This window comes from Hippopotamus amphibius, chromosome 5 (assembly GCF_030028045.1).
Source record: "Hippopotamus amphibius kiboko isolate mHipAmp2 chromosome 5, mHipAmp2.hap2, whole genome shotgun sequence".
Lineage (NCBI taxonomy): Eukaryota > Metazoa > Chordata > Mammalia > Artiodactyla > Hippopotamidae > Hippopotamus > Hippopotamus amphibius.
In genome coordinates this window covers 115123206-115146162 of record NC_080190.1, presented here as the reverse complement: position 1 = coordinate 115146162, position 22957 = coordinate 115123206, and the positions used below count along the sequence as shown (strand labels likewise).

Here is a 22957-nt window from a genome sequence, read left to right as displayed (position 1 = left end):
AGGCCTGGAGGGGGAGGAGTCTAGGAGAGCCTCCCAGGGCAGAAAGGAAGGAAGAGGCAACCATGTTCCAGGCCTCTGGAAATCCAGGATCCTCCCAGGAAATACATGTGTGTGTCGCCTGATTAGCCTCTAGAGTACCCTTTACCCTGTAATAAACATCGGGTCCGTGGTTCCCACCTTTTGGGGTAAGAGGGTTCTTTTTTTAATATCAATAACGTCCATGGAGCCTCACAGGACAGTTTGTTTGAAATGACATATAAGAGAAAGAAAAGGTTACAATAAATTTAGAAATGCTTCTAAAAAAATTCATATCCTATTTATCACTACACCATCCCTATAAATTTGAAACACAGCTGTATATACCTCATACACTAAGAACTATTCTAGTTAGAAGCATTCTTGGTTACAATAGGCTTTATCGAACTGGTCCAGGAATCTCATCGCCAAAATGGTACTGTTTGATGGAAAATATCCTCCTTTCCAAACAATTAACTTACAAATAAATGTTAGGGGAAAAAAAAGGGGGGTTTTTAAAGTTGAAAATTCTCTGTGTTTCTTTCTTAGGAAACCATGGCAAGTAGGAAAAAAAAGACTCATGAATTCAATCACAAGACATACATCCATATAATCAAAAAGACAAAAATAATTTTTCACTCCTAACGTTTTTAGTTCTCTAACAATATTCCAAATAAAATGTACTATATGTTATTTTCTTCTAATCTGACATAAAGGATCCATAAATTGAAGATAGCCTATCAAAAGAAAAAAAAAAGCTCTTAAGAAGGTGAACTTCATTTGGGGGAGGTAAAGAATACTCATGTCAATTCCAACAGGGCTTGCTTTTTTGTTTTTCCTTTCCTTTTTTCTCCCTCTGTCACTATAATAAGATACATATAACACTTTGAATCTTACAAAATGGTGGTATGCATATACCTGTCTAATGTAGACAGTCTTAAAGAAGGAATCACCGGTCTACTGAGAAGTACTTTGGGTCTCAAGAAATAGAAGCTACCCCCAAATGACTCGGGCAGTCTGCAGTGTCCCCTGTCTGGGTCTAAGGGGAGTGAAAGGTATCTGAGTCATGAACGTAGAGGAGAAGCGCCATGCTGAATACTTATTTATTTTACTTTTAATTTTTACATTATTTATTTTACTTTTCTTCCACAAGACAAAAGCTCTTATTTCCAAAACTGACAGGCCCAAAAGCAGTCTAAATCTATTACAGGTGATCAAGGTTCTAACAGTGTAAGAGCAGAATCCAAGTCCATTTTAATGAATGATTTTTCTCTCCTGGGTACAATTTTCTATATGACCATGTTTGAAATGGGGCTTTCTTTTTTGTTCAAAATGACAGAAATGAGAAATGTAAGGCAAAAGAATCCTTTCAAATAGCTATGGATATCTAAAATATTAAGTCTAAATATCTGAAATCTAATAACATCTTTCATCCAAGGGAAAGTTTGCATTGCACAGTCTTCCTTTTCAGAACCCAAGTTAAAACACACTCTGTGTAGTCCTTAGTACTATACTCTATGCAGTGCTTAGTACTACTTAGCACAGCTAAGTTGCTTTGTGTGAAACAAAGCGCTCAGAGCCCATTCCTTCACGTCACTTCTGGTCATCAATGTGATAAGCACTGGGATGGTCACAATGACTGTCAGTAAAATCTGTTTTGCTCCCAATATACTCCCTGAAGTGGAAGCAGACACCTTAACAGGCTGGAAGCACGGTTTCTCTAGAAGTTACACTGCACACATAAGATGGGCAGGGAAAACGATGAAGACTCATTCTGACATAACAATTCCTCATCTGCTCACATCAGGGTACAAAATGAATGTTCTAAAACAAGCTTGGTATCCAATTTTCTAGCTAAACACCAAGAAGTCTTTTTTGGCCTAGAGAGCAACTTTCTATTTTCTTGAGATCTTTTATCATTTCTTTTTTCCTGACAGGAAAAGCAGAACTGCCTTGAATGTGTATATCATCTTCTGAAATAGGCATCTGCAAAAATATTCTTCCCAGGAGCTAAGCCCGGATGTCTCAAGATATCTTAAATTCAACGGATATCATGCTTATCCCCAATTCCCTCATCACAACTTCTTTGAAATGGCAGAAGAAAGCAAGAATAAACAGCAGGGGACTTCCTTGGTGGCACAGTGGTTAAGAATCTGCTTGCAAATGCAGTGGGCACAGGTTCGATCCCTGGTTGGGGAAGATCCCACATGCCACAGAGCAACTAAGTCTGTGAGCCATAACTACAGAGCCCAAGTGCTGCAACTACTGAAGCCTGCACACCTAGAGCCAGTGTTTCGCAACAAGAGAAGCCACCAAAATGAGAAGCCTGAGCACCACAACGAAGAGTAGCCCCCACTTGCTGCAACTAGAGAAAGCCAGAGCACAGCAACCAAGATCCAACACAGCCAAATAATTAATTAACTAATTAAAAAAAAGAGTAAACAGTGGGGTGACATGTTTATTCTGTTCAACTCCACTGGGAGACACTGGCTTTGGAACTCGGTAGAGATCTGGATTTCAATTCGCCTCAACTCCTGCACTTAAACCCTAGGTTCCCCTTCGGTAAAATGGGGTGAAGAACTAAAGCCACCCTACAGGGTGCCGCGTGGACGAACTGGGATGATGATGCTACACGTAAACACCAGGGCCCGGCACGGGCAGCACCTGTGTGCAGGGGCCTGCATCTTCACTGTGAATGCTCACCCTTTTGCTTCTCACCCAGTATATATCAATACTATAAACTCTGCTGGCATCTAGGGGTCGACCTGTTTTGTAGGGCCTGAAGCTGATACAATTAGAGGGAAGGGATTCTCTTTAAGAATACAAAATTCAGTATAATTCTCATTCTTCTTTATAGAGAATGAGAAAAGGAACAGTAGATACTAGAGCTTTGCAGAAGATTCGGATTTCTTCTTCTGAGATCTCTCTAGACAATTATCTGAAATGCCTATGAAGAAGTGCTTCCTGACCCAAAAGCAGTTTCCCCATTGAGAACATGACTTCACAGGGGTCAGTGCAGGAAGAGGCCCTGGGTCTTAAGCTTCATTAGCTTAGTGGTAATTCTGCCTCTGAAAGTATACAATGTAAATTCATATTTCCTATGTTTTTTATGTCGCTCATCTGGCTCTTGGAAAAATGTGGATGCTCTGAATACGAAGCAACAGTATTCAGGAGGTTTTCATGTCTATGAGAAATTCTTTTCACTGATCAACAACACCTTAGCATCTTTTTCTTTTCTTTTTGCCTGTGCTGGGCAGCTAATGGGATCTTAATTCCCCAACCAGGGATCAAACCCATGCCCCCTGCAGCAGAAGCACAGAGTCCTAACCACTGGACCGCTAGGGAATTCCCAGAGTCTTTTTCTTTTCATCCTTTGATACTGAGATAACTAGAAAAAAGACAATAAAAAGATGATATTGAAGATATTTATCAGTAATCAAAGAAGCCTGGTTAGAAATGCACGGTGTTCGGAGCACACAGGAACCTGGATGAGAGGCACTCATAACCTAGAAGGGCTGTCTGCTGTTACAGTTCCTCACTCCACAACGCTTCACAGCCCTTGATTGCAGTTTCCATAAGAGTTAAGATATTTAATGGAATCACATCTCATCCCCAATCATCAAAATCTCTTCTGTGAGTAATACGTGTTAAAACTACCCCGATGACACAGCAGTATCTATTATAAATCTTTATTTTGGTTTTGAGTGTGTTACTTTTGGAATTCCTCTGTAGATCAACATTTTCTCTCCTAATAAACAAAGGCAAAGTTGAAGACCTGACCACCATTCTCAGAGGTAGGTGTGGAACAGAGCAGGAAGATCACAGGCTTCAGAATCATCAGCTTGCCCTTTACTAGTTTTAAGTCCTCAACCTTAATATAGTTTCTGCAAATCAGTTTCCTTATCTATAAAATAGGTCACAGTATCAACCCTGAAGAAGTCTGGCAATTGGGTAAAGCAGGGACAGCAGAAAGCACAGACCACACTTCCACAAGGGATGAAAGGTGGCTCAAAACACTTAGGTATGGACATGTTTATATAACATGCTTTTACTATTGCTAAAGAAAAAAACACAGCAGCCTTGGTACAAGGAATCCTCCCTAATATCAAACTTTATCTAAACATTACCCACATGGTAGACTTGAATATATTCCTGGAGATCAAGAGAGTTTATTTCTTACCTTCTCTATTATCCCAGTTTCCCTTATATCTGTATCTATCTATGTGAATATATCGACATCCATCTATCTATCACTGCATGCACTGACTTGCTATAATCATTTCTTCTTTTTCTTAGACCCAAATGCCAGCTTTATCACTTATTAAATGTAGGCACAGGCCAGGCTGGATGGCCACAGGTCTCCCTCTAGGGTGAGGTCTCAAGTCAGGGAGAAGGGTACATGTTGCTGAGGACAAGGTACTCTAAAAAGGCCTTAATGATTTCTTTAATAATGAGTAAAGAATGGATGGTAGCGACAGTGTTTTGCTTCTCTTTCTATCTCTGATGACTCGCACAGTATGTGCTATGAAGATGGCATCAGATGTAACTGTGAGTTAATAAGAAGTCATGTTTAAGTATAATCATGGCATGGTCCTTGGTCATTTCCAGACTACACCACTGGAATTTATTTCACGTGATACTATTTCAAACAGACACAGTAGTTAATGATGGTTTTACTTGCCTTCTATCTTTTCCCCTCCACTATTCCATTCATACCTTCTTAAAGCATATGAAGAAAATCTGAATTTCTTGTTGCTTTCACATTTTCTCTAAAACCTAGTTTTTGCCAATTATTGATATAAACACTTATTAAGTATCTCTTACGTGCAAGGCTTAGGGGAAGGATATAAAAATGAACAAGCTGGGAATTCCCCGGCGGTCAGTGGTTAGGACTTGGCGCTTTCACTGCTGAGGGCCTGGGTTCAATCCCTGGTTGGGGAACTAAGATCCCTCAGGCTGTGCTGCAAGGCCGGGGCCAGGGCGGCGGGGGGGGGGGGGGAGGAGGGACGACGGACAAGCTACAGTTCTTCCATCACAGCGTTCACGTGGTTGGAGGGAGTAGTTTGTTTGTTTTTTAGCTTAAACTATTGTATTACATGCCAAAATAAAACATGTATTTTATTTAACAATGAAAACACCAGCTGTGCAGCTACAGGTTAAAGAGTAATTAAGCCTTCAGGTCTGCCTAGAGGAATGGGTAGACAGGTAAGAGCAGGAGACAGCCCAGAATGGTGAGACCAGATGATGGAGGTCCTTACGCTGCATGTTATTCTGTAGGCAGAAGAGATTCACTGAAAGTTTTCAGAACTGGAGTTACATACCTGATACGTTTTTAGGAAATCAATGTTGGTACCAGTGGGGATGAATTACAGAAGGTACAGAAGCAGAGATAAGGTGACAAAAGATGACTTAAATTAGGGGGCTCAGAATAAAACTGGAAAGAATAAGAGGTGGAGGTATCACAGGCTATGGTGAGGACCTGACAGAGCTGACTGACTGGCTGGCTGCATAGGGTGAAGAGGGAGAGAAGGTCGACGAGACCAGGACCCAGCTTTCTAGCCAAGGTAAGCACAAAACAGGTGATGCTGACACGCCCTGTGACTGAGTGCAGGACACCGGACACACCATTCTTTTAAGGAGGCAGAGGAGAGAAGGAGTTGTGTGAGATGTGGGCACCCGGGCGTGATGTCTGTCAGGCAGCTGGAAGTCTGGATGCGGGACTAAATGGCAAGGTCTGGGGAGCGGGGACTGGCGAAGGCCTGAACTTAAAGCTGACAGGACATAGCACAGATGTGAAAGCTGAAGGCTGGCAACAGGTAAACCCGATGAAGGAAGGGATTTAGTTGGGGACAGAAAGATGGCCAAGGGTTAGATGAGGAAGAGACGCCAGTGAAGGAGCATGAATAGAGGACAGACCAGAAGCAGAAGTGCTTTGAGGACAGCTGGTCAACAGTGACACAGCTACATTTAAAAGTGGTAAAAATTTTATGCTATGTATATTTCATCACAATAAAAAATGGTCAAATGATAATTCTCAGATTAAAGTTAACTGGTATCCAGAGTCTTTAATCCGTAAGCATCATAAGCACACCAGCAATCCTCATATTCTGTGCAGTTATCCTTCACTGTCACACTCCTAGAAAACAAAACAGGATTCAAGATCTGATGCGCTGACAAGATTAATTCTGAAGTAAAAGCTAACTAACACCTGTAATACGTTTCAAAACTGTGGAAGGCCAATTTTCACTGAACTTTGCACTTGACGCGAAGTGTAAGGGTCTCCATTTCTCACCAACAAAGTTAAGAAGAACATGATATTTCTTCCCCTGGAACTGCTACTTTGAAAACACTGGATGGGGGTGATAGAACAGATGAGAGGATTAAAAGTGGGCTCCTCCACTAATTAGGAGAGATGAATGACTCAGTATTTAGCAAAAGGTGAACACTTTCTAAGTAGTAATGAACTAAAATATTTCAGAGCGAAGAACAGTCATAAGAGGAGGAAAGAATTGGGAATTGCTTCAATTTGCCCAGCCCACAACTATAGATGAGCAGACAAGTCTGATCTATGAAGGCCATACTTCCTCCTTGCCTGTAAACCTACATAAAGAGGTTTAAAAGGCTTCGGAGAAAGAAACATTCTTTAGGGCACTGTGAGAATTGGTTAAAATGAGGGAAAATGTCTAAAAGTGAAATCTCAATGCCATTGTGTTTTTTTCTTATTTTCCTACAGATTTCAGATTTGCCTCAAGGGATCTTCCTTCTGGTACCTCGGAACCTCCTCCCCATACACTCAGCTTATGCTCATGTTTGGTGCCCTAACTAGTCAGCAATATATGACATTAAGATATTTGACTATAAAGGCACTCAATGATGCCATATGGAATTAGGCACTTATTCTTTTCAAAGTGTCTCCTTGGAAAAGATACTCAACATCATTAACGATCAGGGAAATGTAAATCAAAACCACAATGATATCACTTCATACCCATTAGGGTGGCCGCTATCAAAACACCAGAAAATAACGTGTTGGTGCGATGGGGAGAAATCAGAACACTTCTGCACTGTTGGGAGGATTATAAAATGGTGCAGACATGATGGAAAACAGTACTGAGGCTTCTCAAAAAGTTAAAAATAAAACTGCCATATGACACAGCAACCGCACTGATGGGTATATATTCAGAAGTATCGAAAATAAGATCTCAAAGAGGTATTTGCACACCCACGTTCGCTGCAGCATTATTCACAATCACCAAGATGTGGAAGGAACTTTAATGTCCACTGATGGATGAATGGGTAAAGAAAATGTGGCATATACATACAATGGAATATTATTTAGCCTTCTGAAAGAAGACAATCCTATCATATGCTACAGCATGGATGAACCTTGAAGATAATACGCTAAGTTAAATAAGCCAACCACAAAGAGACAAATACTACTTGATTCCACTTATATGATGTATCTAAAGTAATCACAGTTATAGCAACAGAAAGTAGAAGGTGGTTGCCAGAGAAGGGAGGAGGAGGAGTGACGAGCTGGTCAATGGGAATAAAGTTTCTATCACGCAAAATGAAAAATTTCTAGGTCTGTCATACAACAGTGTGCACACAATTAACAATAGAATAATGCACACTTGAATTTGTTAAGAGGGTAAAATTATGTTACATTTTGGCCACAATTAAAAACTCATCAAACCATAAAAAAAGTCTCCTTGGAAGGACCAATTAAAATTGTTGTCTGTATAACTATTACTGTATAATCCATCGCAGTCTGAAAATTGAACCTGAAGTACACAAAGACAGTCACATTTCCCTCTTCCTCATTCTACCAGTACAACAGGTTGGGAAAACAAACAAGAACAAAAAAAACTATGAAAAATCTGCTTTAAAGCCTAAATCGACCAGAGAAGGACAACAATAAAAAGAATAGTTAAGTAGCAGTATTTATGCTCTATATTTTTAATCTATTCCTATATTAAAATCATTATACATAAATTTGATTGTATTTAGCCACTAAAATAGTGAATAACACACATACACACACACATATAGTGAGTAAACTATATAGGAATAGGAAACTCTTTGTTCTCTTCTCCTTACAGTACCCCCAATACTTAATTCGTTTCTCAAAAATTACATCATTCTTGCACCCCAATGTTCACAGCAGCACTATTTACAATAGTCAAGACACGGAAACAACCTAAATGTCCACTGACAGAGGAATGGATAAAGAAGATGTGGTACATATACACAATGGAATACTACTCAGCCATAAAAAAGAATGAAATAATGCCACCTGCAGCAACATGGATGGACCTAGATTGTCATACTAGGTGAACTAAGTCAGAGAAAGGCAAATACCATATGGTATCACTTACCTGTGGAATCTAAAAAGGTGATACAAATGAACTTAATTACAAAACAGAAACAGACTCACAGACATAGCAAACAAACTTATGGTTACCAAAGGGGAAGGGGGGGGACCTACTGTACAGCACAGGGAACTATATTCAGTATCTTGTAATAACCTATAAATGGAAAAGAATCTGGAAAAGAATAGAGAGATACATATAAATATGTATGACAATCAATTTACCGTATACCTGAAACTAACACAGCACTGGAATCTAACGATACTTCAGTTAAAAAGATTACATCATTCTTCAAACTAAGAAGAATGAATAGAAGTAAACTTTAGCTCATGGAAATTTAAACATATTTGACAAAATCTTTAGATGTAAGTTGTTTCAAAACCAATATGTCCAGTATCTGCACAGTACTAATATAAAGTGTGACTATCGGGACTTCCCTGGTGGCACAGTGGTTAGAAATCCGCCTGTCAATGCAGGGGACACGGGTTTGAGCTCTGGTCGGGGAAGATCCCACATGCTGAGGAGCAACTAAGCCCATGCGCCACAACTACCGAGCCTGCGCTCTAAAGTTCGTAAGCCACAACTATGGAGCCCATGTGCCACAACTACTGAAGCCTGTGAGCCTAGAGCCTATGCTCCATAACAAGAGAAGTCACCGCAATGAGAAGCCCATGCACTGCAATGAAGAGTAGCCCCCGCCTGCCACAACTAGAGAAAGCCCGTGTGCAGCAATGAAGGTCCAAAGCAGCCAAAAAAATAAAATAAAATAAATGAATAAATAAATTAAAAAAAAAAAGAAAAAGAGAAAAGATAGGCTAAAAAAAACTGTGACTATCCTTTCTATTTGTTATATATTCTGGTCTGATACAATATGTATATTTAAAATCATTACGGAAAATATTCCATGCTAATTAAAGATCACAATAAAAATAATTATAAAAACGTATGAAAAAACTCGCTGCCCCCTCAGGATTTCAAAATATACTCTAGTTGACAAGCTATGTGGATTTGTCAACCTTATCTTCTCTTAAGGAGCTAAACTTACCAAAGTCTATGAAAGTTATAAGTTCACCACCCAAATTTTCTATAAGACACAAGCACAATTTAAGGACGCAAACTAAAATATCATAAATACTGTCACAAGCAAGGATGTAATTTATCATCCTTGTACAAGGAAGAGAATATACTCACCCAAATGTCAGAATAAAAATTTCAAGTTCTTTAATTTAGGGAGCGCTTTGCCCCCAATACAGAGCCCTTATACAAGGCTAGATAAAGGCTGGCATCAGAAAGATGTGCCAGATATTTTTTTTATATAAGACACTGTGCTTAGCACTGTGGCAAGTGTGAGTGACGCCTTAGATACAATCTGTGCCATTGAGGAGTCTGTCATTCAATTTGGGAAGAAAAAGAAAAGCCCACAAAAAACCTCATCAGAGTAAGATTAGCCAGCACAAGACATGATAGGAGATTCAAAGGAGATGAGTCTATATCGGTTGGGAATTAGGAAGTCCTTTGTTAAAAAAGCAGCATTTGAGATGGGCCAGTAGGACTCTAGTGGAAATAGACAGAAACAGGGGAAGGGAGGCACTCCAAAAGGGAGGCAAGAGTACGAATGACACAAAAGCAGAAACACACTTTCTGTTCTGTTCGCAAGTAAGGCTTCTAGGGAGCAGTCCTCGGGGAGCCGTACTGAAGAAATGGGACAGGGACACAGCACTGGCCAGATCGCGCACACGTGGGCTGCTGGTGAAGGGCCCCTGCCATTGGATGTTCTGTCCTCATCCAGCCTAGGTTCCTTCTCGCTGTGCCCTACAAACCTGCTCTACCCCAGTGGCCTACTGAAGGTGGGTAGTGGTCAACCAGCTGACGGAAACGAGAAGTACTCCAGGCAGGAGGCACGGAGGCCAGGAAACGTGTGCGTGGGTCGTGCCAGCGTGAGTTGTGGAGGAGAGGATGCAAGTTCAGGGGGTTTGTGGGGTGGAGCAAGGGAAGAGTATGGCACGACTGGGAACAGATCACAGAGGGACCTGGATGCTGCGGTGAGGTTCCTCTTTTGGACTTTGTCCAAAGCCTCCTGGCAGAAGGATCAGTGAAATTGGGGCAGGAGGATCAACCTGGCGTCCCTTCAGGGGGGTTTCCTCAAGTATCTTCATCCGATTCTCGCAGAGGAAAGGCCCGTACCGCTCCTTTGGGCACAGTGGGAGGTACAGCCATTCCCTACCCCAGTGGTACCAGAGGCAGGGACAGCGGCATCCTGTGCACCTCCCGTGGACCAGTCAGCAGCGGGCTGACATGGGGGTGGGGCTCAGCCCAACGGCCCTTACCTAAGAGCCCACAGTTGCCAAACGACACTGTGCTTCTAAGTCATTGGTGACAATCCATAAGAAACTATAAAATTTTATATTAAAAATGTCTGCACCTTTGCGTTTGAACTTGCACGTGTGTGCTTCTGAGTGTGTTTACCATCCTTCTCTATCTGCCAGGCTCTCTGTTGGTTTCTGTGAGTCTCTCTTACTGCCTTTCTGTCATTTTCCCCCTTTACTTCCTCCTGCTCCTTCTAAATCCTCTCAGCAAGTTATAAAAAGAAATAAAAGGCATTTTTTGTTTGCTTGTTTTGTTTTTTGGTGGCGCGGCTTGCGGGATCTTAGTGAGTCCTAACCACTGGACAGTCAGGGAATTCTTGAAAGGCTTTTTAAATAAAATATTTATTGTTTCTTGTTACAGATGAATGAGACATTTTATAGTTCTCTAGCATGTTTTCACTTAGATTTTTCTTCTTCTTCTTGTTTCATTAGTTATGTGCCTTCCATTCCCCAACCCCTGGAATCAGCAGCATTAAAAAAAAAAGTTTCCCCTTCCTAGTAAAGGGTATCTCTAGAGTCTGGAGACCACAGTAGGTGATGTCAAGTGAATTCTGCTGGAGATGGTTAGGAGTTTCTCATTTTATGTCACCTTCTCCAAATTCTAAAATTGCTTCAGGTCCTGTGCTAATTGTTCCATCTGGCTCTGACCTGCCCTTTCCAGCCTCAAATCCAACTAAATGCTTCAATCCACCTTACTACACCTTACCGTAGCCAAACAGTCCGCTTTCGCACATGCCAGGTGCCATAGAGGGCTCCTGTGCCTTTGCTCAGGTTCCTCTGCCTCCTGCTGGAATGCCTCTCTCCCTCCCCCAACCCCCACTCTCTCATCTATTACATCTTACATGTACAGCAAGGCCCACGTCAACTTTATTGTCCTCTTGAAGCCTCTACCAACATCAGTGAGCACACTTACTCCCACTGTCCCTCAGTGTTCCACAGCTGCTTGTGTACAAGCTGATTTCCCTCCAAACGAGTGAAAGCTCCAAGGAAAAGAACCAAGTACTTATTGACTGCTGGATTCTCCCTTAGCGAATGCACACTGTGCCCTGCATACAGTATTTACTCAGTACAAATTTTACGGAATGAATGTTTGCTCTCGAATGAAATCAATACAGACAGCAGGGTGTCAGACTTTCTTTTCCTAACAGTACATGGTGAGCAAGAAGACAAGGGATGCCTATCTTCTATTAGCGCGTGGAAGTAGTTTAAGTCTTGAAATGAGAGCTCATGTCATAAATTGTTAAAATGCTAAAGTATTAGGGCACATTAAATTATTTAAATTCTCTTCATCTGAAAGCTGTTAAATACAAAACAAATCCATATATTTAGGGGAAAACAAAACAAAACAACTCAAACCAAGGAGCTCCTAGGAGGAACTTTGGAAGCAAGAACTCCACCCTGCTCACTAATTTTAAGGATGTCATTAATACTATAAGTCATTTATCCACATGAAAGTATGAAAGCGAACTGTATGCATATCAGTGGAAAAATATTCTATCTTCATTGAAAACTGCAATATGAAGGCTATACTGCTGATTACAGGTGATAGTCTCAAACAAAGGAATAAAATTTGCTTTATTTCTAGATGCACGGAACCCTGTAACAGTTTCAAATCTTCAAGAGTAAGCTAGGGCCGGATTTGTTCCTGTGTTGAAGTAAATAAAGATGAAATGAAAACTGCCACGACTCTTTCCCTCTTTGGTTCTGCTTAAAGCAAGATTCTTGAAAATGTCACTCAGGTAACAGGTAAGGGAGGAGCCTACAGGGTGCACCAGGGGCAACAGAGCAGGGGCTGGGGTGCGGACAGGGTCACAACAAGCGCATTTTTTTTTTTTGGCCACCCCACGTGGCTTGCGGGATCTCAGTTACCCGACCAGGGACTGAACCCAGGCTCTGGCAGTGAAAGCACTGAGTTCTAACCACTGGACCGCCACGCCAGGGAACTCCCCAAGCACTACATTTCTGAGGTCTGTCTCTGAATGGATAGTTCTGATAGCTCTGTTTACTTATTTCTGTATTAAAATAAAAAGAATCAACATTGTCCGGATATTAAGGCTTAAAACCATAATGGAGAAAACATTTAAAAACGACTTGCTTCCTTATCAATATTGAGTCCTTAGAAGGAAAGCCCAGATTCATTTGTATGAGGACTCTATGTCCAGATGTCAGAAACCATGGTAAGAAGAGTTATAACTACTGCTGAGTAAGTCTTTTTACCTGCCAAGCACTAGATTTAAGCCCTTTATAAACACACTGAACACAGTATTCAGCAGAGCCATGTGTAGCGGACCTATCATCTCCTTTTTACAGATTAGGAAGTAAAGGCCCAGAGGTGCCAGGAAATTCAGACCCTGTCCTACAGAGGGGAAGGCAGAGACTAAGTTCATCTGATTTTAAATAAACCTCACACTCTAAGTGAGCTCATTATATTGATTAACATATTCTGCCAACTGGGTTTGGTGCTCACACAGCTATTACACAGTCTACTCTGTTGGCCTGCTTTTACATCTGGCTGGCTGACTCTGTCCATTTAACCATCATCAACACCTTTAGAAGAAACAGGATAAAAAAAATTGACAGCTGAAATTGAAACTAGGAGGAGTTTCTGAAACAATGTTACAACAAATCCTAATAAATTATTTTGCCACACCCCATTGATAAGTCAATAAGAATTCTTCCAGTAAACACAAATTTCAGATTTTTAAAATATTCTGCACTTTAAACAAATAACTCTGCATTTATTTATTTTTTAAATGTATGTTTTTAAGTGCAAAAACAACAAAAAAAAACTGCATGTAGTGTATAAAGGGCCACTTTTTTTTTTAAACTTAGAATACATATGTCATTGGTCTCCTTTCATTCTCCAGCTGATCAAGAGTTAGTACTGTCATACACTAATGAAAGAAATCAAAGACGACACAAACAGATGGAGGGACATACCATGTTCTTGGATCGGAAGAATCAATATTGTGAAAATGACTATACTACCCAAAGCAATTTACAGAGTCAATGCAATCCCTATCAAATTATCAATGGCATTTTTCACAGAACTAGAACAAGAAATTTTACGATTTGTATGGAAACACAAAAGACCCCGAATAGCCCAAGCAATCTTGAGAAGGAAAGATGGAGTTGGTGGAATCAGGCTTCCTGACTTCAGGCTATACTACAAGGCTACAGTGATCAAGACAGTATGGTACTGGCACAAAAACAGAAATATAGATCAATGGGACAGGATAGAAAGCCCAGAGATAAACTATGGTCAACTAATCTATGACAAAGGAGGCAAGGATATACAATGGAGAAAAGACAGCCTCTTCAATAAGTGGTGCTGGGAAAACTGGACAGCTGCATGTAAAAGAATGAGAGAACACTCCCTAACACCATACACAAAAATAAACTCAAAATGGATTAGAGACCTAAATGTAAGGCCAGACACTATAAAACTCCTGGAGGAAAACATAGGAAGAACACTCTTTGACGTAAATAACAGCAAGATCTTTTTTGATCCACCCCCTAGAATAATGGAAATAAAAACAAAAATAAATAAGTGGGACCTAATAAAACGTAAAAGCTTCTGCACAGCAAAGGAAACTATAAGCAAGACGAAAAGACAACCCTCAGAATGGGAGACAATATTTGCAAATGAATCAACAGACAAAGGACTAATCTCCAAAATATATAAACAGTTCATGCAGCTCAATATCAAAACAACAAACAACCCAATCAAAAAATGGGCAGAAGACCTAAATAGGCATTTCTCCAAAGGAGACATACACATGGCCAAGAGGCACATGAAAAGCTGCTCAACATTACTAATTATTAGAGAAATGCAAATCAAAACTACAATGAGGTATCACCTCACACCAGTTAGAATGGGAATCATCAGAAAGTCTGCAAACAGTAAATGCTGGAGAGGATGTGGAGAAAAGGGAACGCTCTTGCACTGTTGGTGGGAATGTAAATTGATACAGCCACTATGGAGATCAGTATGGAGGTTCCTTGCAAAACTAAAAATAGAGTTACCATACGACCCAGCAATCCCACTGCTGGGCATATACCCAGAGAACACCATCATTCAAAAAGACACATGCACTCCAATGTTCATTGCAGCGCTATTTACAATAGCCAGGATATGGAAGCAACCTAAATGTCCATCGACAGATGAATGGATAAAGAAGATGTGGTACATATATACAATGGAATATTACTCAGCTGTAAAAAGCAATGAAACTGGGACATTCTTAAGAGACATGGATGGACCTAGAGACTGTCATACAGAGTGCAGTGAATCAGAAAGAGAAAAACAAATACCGTATATTAACACATATATGTGGAGTATAGAAAAATGGTACAAATCAACCTGTTTGCAAGGCGGAAACAGAGACAGAGATGGAGAGAACAAACACATGGACACCAAATGGGGAAAGCAGGGAGGGTTGGGGCGGAATGAATTCGGAGATTGGGATACCAAACTGTACGCTCTGAATACATGCAGTTTGCTGTATGTTAACTGTATCTCAGTAAAGGTCCCCCCCACCCCTCCAAAAAAAAAGAGTGAGTACTGTCATAAATACTTGACTGGCAATCCAAGACAATGACTTCAGTATGACAGCATCTACGAGGGCGAGCCCAAGAGATGCTGAGTTCACTCGTCTACCCTTTCCAGGGCAATGGGAAACTCTGCCATCACCCAAAGGTTTCATCACATGGAACACACACAGTGCCTGGAAGCACTGCCCCAAAGCCTGATTTACAGATATTCTACCCCCCTGGAAAGGATCTGATATCGGAGCTCTTCTGCTTACTCTGCTTGGTGATAGCTATTAGTTCACACCTAGGTTTCAGCGTTGAATAATTGAATTTCCATCACAAGAACTTCATGTATTTAACATGGGGGTAAAAAAAAACTGGAAGGAAAAATACAATTTGAACGGGCTCAACGTTTTACTTTTATGTGCTAGAATTAGGTTGTTTCCACCGTTATTTCCTTGAATTTTTAAATAATGAGTTTATGAATTTGATGCACCTATGTTTACAATTCAACCTGCCCACGCCTATGCCCACCAGTGGTACTGTGAAATGCTTAAAAACCAGCTCCTTGGGGGAAAAAATAGTAAGCACCAAAATGTTTCTTACAAATTTTACTAGTACAAAGGATGTGGAGAATATAATTTACGTACAATAATAAAATATACAACATCCTTTATTGTAAATTCCATAGAGCCCATTGATTAAAACAGAATGTTGATTTCTGCCAAACTCATGTCTTGTAGCTAACTTATGATTACAACTGATGAAAGAGTATAGTTCTGACATGAATGTTACTTGAAATTTTCATTTAAGTTAATGAAATAAGACAAAAGTGAAATAATGAAAATACATGGTGAAGATTTTGAATGTAGAAATTCAATTGTCAATTTCTAAGTGACTTTTTTGCTGAAGTGGGCAATATTTTTTATGTGTGCATGTAATGTCTATTTAATGTTAAACTATTAGATGTTGATTAGAGATTTGCAGTAACCACCATGACCTAGTATTTCTATCACATAGACACAAGACACAAAGAGCCTCTAGAGCTGGATAACAGTAAAATGCAGCACAATAATTAGGAAATGGTGAGTTTTAGTCTTCCTTACCTTTGTGTTTTTAAATATAATTTAACTGTAAGTCTGAACAATTTTTAATAATGGCTATGCTTATCAACTGGCTTATAAAACTCTTGAAATTTAACAATTGGATCTAGCCAGTGGGTACCAATTTACTCCAGCACACCACTGCCCCTCACCCTCTCTTAAAATACTTACTTTTTGTTGCTATGCTCAATTATAGGGGAAATTTACATGTATGAAGCAATCCGTAATCCGAATGTTCTCATACTGGCACTACAGTCAAAACTAAAATCATTAGAATAATCACAATGAGAAACCAGAATAATCTTTTAGGTTGCCTGATTCAACAAGGAACCTGCCCACCTGAATCTAGCCTGTTCCAGTGTGAATTTCTGAAATATACCTTTTCATTCCTATTGCTATTCACGTTCAGAAAAATAATCAAAGGGTGAAACCAGTTCTCCACTGACTGATAAATATACCCTATATTCAAATATACTGCACTAAAGTGGCTTTAAATGAAGTGACAAATGTTTTCCAAATAATACAATTCAATTTAGATTATTACTTTAGAAAAAAGAACATAAAGTGTTCTTCATAAAGGCTACGGTGGGGTAATAGAGGAGATATTACCTTAAAGAGGACAGCAGAAATGTATTAATTATTAAAATTCCCCTCATGTTTTGGTCATTTTATGCTTCAATTTTATTTTTTAAGAGCACAGGAATCACCATGTATTTTCCATAGAAATTTTTAAATTTAAGTTTCTAGCTAAGGAGTGTGAAATCAGACCCATTAATCCAAAATTAAGTCATTTGTATTTTTCATATTACTTATTATTCTTCTGTTAAATAGAAGCAATATTAGTCTTCTCAGTTAGGGAAAAGGGACTATGACTATTGCTTGTAAGTCACAGAAGCCAGAAGTTTTTAACATTTACTGGCATCACACCACACAGGAAGAAACATCCCACTTCAGTATCAAAAAGCTGGTGTCATGGCTGAAGTGCAGACTCTGTGTGCACTTGGTTTGCTGCTACAAGGTCCACAGCTGTGTGATGCTCTTGGAGAGCTAGTGTCTACCAAACACAGGTCTCAGAAAGTGCTACAGACAAGGGAGGCTTCATTACTTAGATAGCTGGTAACCGCCCCCTCCAAAACCCCATCCTTCAGGCCATTTAAAAACATCCTTCACCCTCTGCCTTTGTTCCTAAGCCTATGGAAGCATGAGGAGCAGCTGACGATCGAGCAGTCCTGCGTGAAAGAGCTCATCCTGCCTGGCCGAGCTGCCTGCGCTTTGGACCCTGGTGGGTTCCTTTCACAGGAGCACGCTTTCCTGACTGGGTAGCCTTTAGTGTGCACCTCACGTGACCCAGCTTAACTCTTTAGGACAGTCAGGATTTTACTCAGGCTGCTACACACGACTGCAAGACAAACTACATTTGGATGATAACCACACGTGTGAAGATGATGGCTGGATTCTATTTACGTTGACTGATAGCTGGGTGGGTGGACACACGCAGAGGGAGAAGGAAGGGTTCTGACCTGACCCATGTGTTGCTCCTGAACCTTAGCTGGCTGCCAGCTGCTGAGAGGAATCAAGGTGGCCGCACAGAGCTGTTGGTGGATGCAGAAGCTACGCTGAGCCCTCTGGCCTCAGATAAACGTGACTTTCTTCAAATGACCCTGCAGGGGACCATATTCGCAACCATTTCCCCACCTTTTCTTCCTCTGCTTTCAATCTGAAGGAAGAGCTCACTGTATGAAGATCTGAGCATAGGTAAAGAAAAAAGGTGCCTTTTTGCTGAATGTGGGAAAGATATTTACCAAATACGTACTAAACACTGTGACAAGTACTTGCCAAGAGTATGTACATGGCTCCTAATTTCTTCAACGACCGTGCAACCTAGATGTTGTGGTGGGTAAATTCTATATGAGGAAACCGAGTTGCAGAGAGAGAAAATAATTTGCCCAGGTTCGAAAGCTTGTAAGAGACAGAACCAGGATTCATACCTCGCTTACCGTCCAATTTGATCCTAAGGTCCCTGCTCCTTCTAAAAAACAATTTATTAAGCAAGCAACATTCTTAAAACAGTAGATTGGTCAGGAAGTTAAAAGTATACTTGTACTTTTTCATTTGGGTTTTAACTTCCGCTTCCCTTTTCAAAACACATTACTTTTCAAATTAAAGGGAACGTTATTATGAGAGTGAGACGTGACAGGGTGTTTATTGTTGCCACTTCTTGGGTGGTTGTGGCACGTGGACTTATGATCACCTGCAAAGTGCAAGTATGGCAGAGTCCCAGTGTGACACATCATCACATACTTTAAGGTTTGAAGGAGGGAATTACCAAGGTTTTGCAAAACTGTAAAACCTTGCACAAGACTTTGATAGTAAAATACATACACATATAACATTTTCAAGTGGGAAAGTTCTACCTAACATGTGATGCTGACAAAATCGAATCATTTGAAATCCTCAGAAATGTGAAACAAGAAGCTTCATGACTTCTCCACTGCAATGATAGCAGCACCTAGGCATGCAGCAACTTCCAAGCACTGTAACCTTGAACCAGTTATTTCTCCTAAAGATTTTAGGAATGTGATTTTATCCATTTGCTGATACCAAACTGAGAATAAACTGAGTTGCTGATAACTGGTGAATCTCAAAAGGAACAGAAGGAAGAGGAAAGAGATGGAGGCCACTGAGGCAGGCAGAGAGCAGAAACTCCGTGAAACCTGAATGTTACGATGATACAATTCTGATGGAGAAACTAGGAAATACTAATTTTCAGAGCAGGCTGGTATTAGAAACTGCATTATGGGCGCTATGTGTATATGTTTCACTTCTCAGAGGACAGAACTACACTTGTAAAATTGTTTTATATAAAACTTAGCTCAGGGACTTCCTGGGTGGTCCAGTGGTTAAGAATCCGCCTTCCAACGCAGGGGACATGGGTTCAGTCCCTGGTCAGGGAACTAAGATTCCACATGCCATAGGGCAACTAAGCCTGCATGCCACAACTAGAGAGCCTGCACACCACAACTACTGAGGCTGCACGCTCTAGACCCCGAGCGCCGCAACTAGAGAGAAGTCCACGCGCCGTGACAAACATCCCACATGCCACAATTAAGACCAGATATAGCCAAATAAATATTAAAAAAATAAATAAATAAAACTTAGCTCAATATCATCTGTATGAAAATGGAAAATGCTATGATGAAAATATGCAAATAGGTAGCTAGGATCTTATGACAGAGGGGAGCAGGCTCACATAGCTATAGAAACAAAGACATTATTTTTCTAAAATTTGTCTCTTTTAAATGTTATATAAAAGGCAGATAAAAAAACAATAAGAATGCTAAGACGATGCATTCAGAAACAGATTACAGGAGATAATAATCTCCCTGGCCCCGAAGGAGAGCAGTGTATGAAGACTTCAAGAGCATACATTGGCCCTGGGCACCAAGACGCTGTTTGTACTTGCCTGATACAGATTTTTTTGGCACTACAAAGTCCAATGTGATTTTTAAAATATTATTTCCTTAAATTTTTTTCTGTAGTCAAAAATATCAAAGAAGAGAGGCAGAAAATGATCTCAGGGAAAAAAAAAAAAAAGAAAGAAAGAAAAGATAAGAAAAGAAAACCCCAGGAAGAAAGCTGTCACGTTCTGTGTTTCAACTTCACAAAAGAATTCTGTCTAGAGGTTGAGCCTTTCAAATCTCTTGTCATTCAGGATATGAAACTCTAATTTAGTGGCGTGGCCAGTTGAGGCTCAGACTTAAATGTGCTGACGAGCTGAAACAGGAGGTGGTTCACTTCCTTACTCTGGTTTCCATCCTCGGTTGGCTCCTCACTTGCAAATTGTAACAGTCACTTGCTGGGTAAGCTATGAAAATTCCAAGGCTGGGAGGAGAACCAGTGGGCACCTAATTGAGCTCTACTAGATGAAAAGTTACATCACCCTGCCCCCCCTTGGCCCCCTCCGTCTTTAGGGAATTGTTGAATTTTATATCAAGCCTATTTATAAACCACTGCAAGTGATACCTGCATTCATCTTGCACTGTGACATCATTGTCTCATTAATAATTTAAGCCTAAGAAATGGATTAAAGGGACTCTGAAGGGATTTCTCACACATGGAAACACAGAAACCAACTAAACTCTCCAAAATATTCACTGCCCTCTTACCTTGTTCTTTGATCTGACGAATTTGCTTCACAGTTTCTTTTAAGATTGCACATTTGTCAGGTTTGAAGTTAAAGTTGTCGATATCGTTAAAATTAGCAAAAATCAGCTCTGCAAGTTCTTCAATGTATTTATTTTCCTGTTCACGGTTACGTTTCTCAGTGCTCCTCTTGGGGCTATTATGAGAAAGATAAGCATGTTAAACAAGTTCTAACACAAAGAGAGCAAACAGAAAGTTACTTATAGAAACATGGAATACGCTGGGTGAAGAAACCCGGAAACTGCCCTAAATGTTGCATGTTTTTTTTTTAAATCAAACTTACCCCAGTTGGTAATTACATATTTACTTGTGTGATCATCTGTTCAATGTGTTTAATGTCTCCCACCGGACCGTAAGCTCCACAGTGACAAGGACAGGATGGTTAGCTCACCACAGCGCTTTAATGCAACGCTTGGTACAAACAGGGATCAAATTTATTGTTGAATAAATAGAGTTTTAGAAACATAAGGGAGCTCACGCTTGCAAATATTTATTTAAGATTAATAAAAACAAAGGGAAGTTAACCTAATTAAAATGGGAATAAACTTAAATGATTTTGATAAAGCACAGCAAAATGATGAAAATGGGTCTTTATAATTTCATAGACTTCTTTAGGATGTTAATAATCAAACCTAATGGCCTTTCAAGATAATGTTAAAAACCACAGTACAGCTAGAAACAAAAGTGAAACTGACCCAGGGTCTTTGTTAACTGTCCAAGCTGAATGACATGCAAAATGTAAACAAACAGTCCAAGCTCGACTTAAGTTTTAAGACGTTAATGGAAGGGAAGGGAAAAAAAATTGGCAAGATCTCATCTGAATTTGATGAAATAGCAAACTCAAAAGTTCCCTCTGATAATTACAGCGTACAATTTTTTTCTCAAGTACGGGAGGGTCCACTGGATGACATTCAAGCAATACAATAAATAAGAAAAGCAAGTTGTTTAATGTAGCAGCTCTCTGTATTCGTAGTATATAATTATTTGCATGTAGTACCAATTTATGAAATCTTGTAATTTGTAGTAGACATTCACGTTTGCCTCTAAATACTAGCTTTATTTTCATGTACTAATAACCCTAAGACAGAACACAATTTCTCCACATTATAGTGGTTGCATGAGTTGTCCAAGATCCCCCAGTGAGTGACGGGTAGAGCAGCGACCAGAACTGGATTTTGTTAAGTCTCATCTTCACTCCTGGCTTCAAGGGAAAGGGGGGCAGTGGCTGCCATGTGCAGAAGGGCTAAGTTCCTATTCTGGATCCCTCTACTCCGCCCCACCCCTCCCCAAGATACCAACTAAACGACACACGGGTGAGAAGAGGGGGCTGCGCTACAAGGACCCGTGGGCAGCACGGGGAGGCGGGAGCGGCGCTCACCCCAGAACCCGCAGAGCACTGGGGAGAGAAGAGGCTCCGTTCCACTTACTAGCCGGCCTCCTCGGCCAGGACCTCCGGGCCCTGAAAGCAGTTTGAGAGACAGAAGGCTGAGGCGGGCCAGGAAGGACCAGGGACTCTAGAGGCTGCACTCACAAGCAGGGGGCTGGGGCTGCTGTGCAGACGGTGGCCATTTAATCGGCTTGTTTTGCTTGGCAACTGGACGGTGAATGGGGAATGGCTTTCTCTTCTTTCTCCTTCTTCTCCTAGTCCTCTTCCCTACTGTTCCTCATCTACTGGCCACTGAAGAGAGGTGGCTGTTTAACTTTTAAAAGCATTTACATGATTTAAATCATCAAAAGAGTAAAGTCTCTCTTCTATCTGTTCCCTGTTTGCCTAGCCCTCATCTCCTCAAATGGGTAACAACTCTTGTATCTCCTAATTCCTAAAACAATATATAGATTCTTATTTTCTTCCTTTTCTATACAAATGGTAAGACTCCATAAACATTTTCCGAATCTTGCTGTTTCTCTGTAACAATATTCTTAACAGACTGTTAAATATCAATCCATAAAGAGTGTCCTCATTCTTTTTCAGAGCTGTATTGTGTCCATTTGTCACAGCTATTTAAATAGTTCCCTACAAACATTTAGGTTTCTCCTAATCTTTTGTGCTTATAATCAAGGCTGAAATGGGCGACCTTATGCATACGTCATTTTGCACGTGCCAAAGTATATTGTCGGAAAATTCCTAGAAATGGAACTGCTAGTTCAAAGAGAGTATGCATTTATAATTTTAACAGATACTGCTAATTTACCCCGCATGGAGCTTATAACAAGTCATACTTCCACCGATAATAGATGACATGGAACTTGTTTTAAAATTATTTGTTTTATTCACGGAAGAACCACAGTTTTTGTCACCAACTCAAAAGCAAGGGGATTTAACGTTTTATTTCAAAAGAAAGAAAGAAAGGCGGGAGGAAGGAAA

At 40.3% G+C, this 22957-nt stretch overlaps 1 protein-coding gene across 14 annotated transcripts in view; it reads right to left on the bottom strand.

The window, feature by feature from the left end:
* The window catches only part of NCOA2 (nuclear receptor coactivator 2), a 270883-nt gene that overhangs the window by 76190 nt on the left and 171736 nt on the right, over nucleotides 1-22957 (bottom strand). For all 14 annotated transcript variants that reach the window (XM_057737096.1, XM_057737109.1, XM_057737101.1 and 11 more), the window contains one exon: nucleotides 20556-20728. In XM_057737096.1, coding sequence (XP_057593079.1) covers nucleotides 20556-20728 — 173 coding nt within the window. The remainder of the gene's footprint in view (nucleotides 1-20555; nucleotides 20729-22957) is intronic.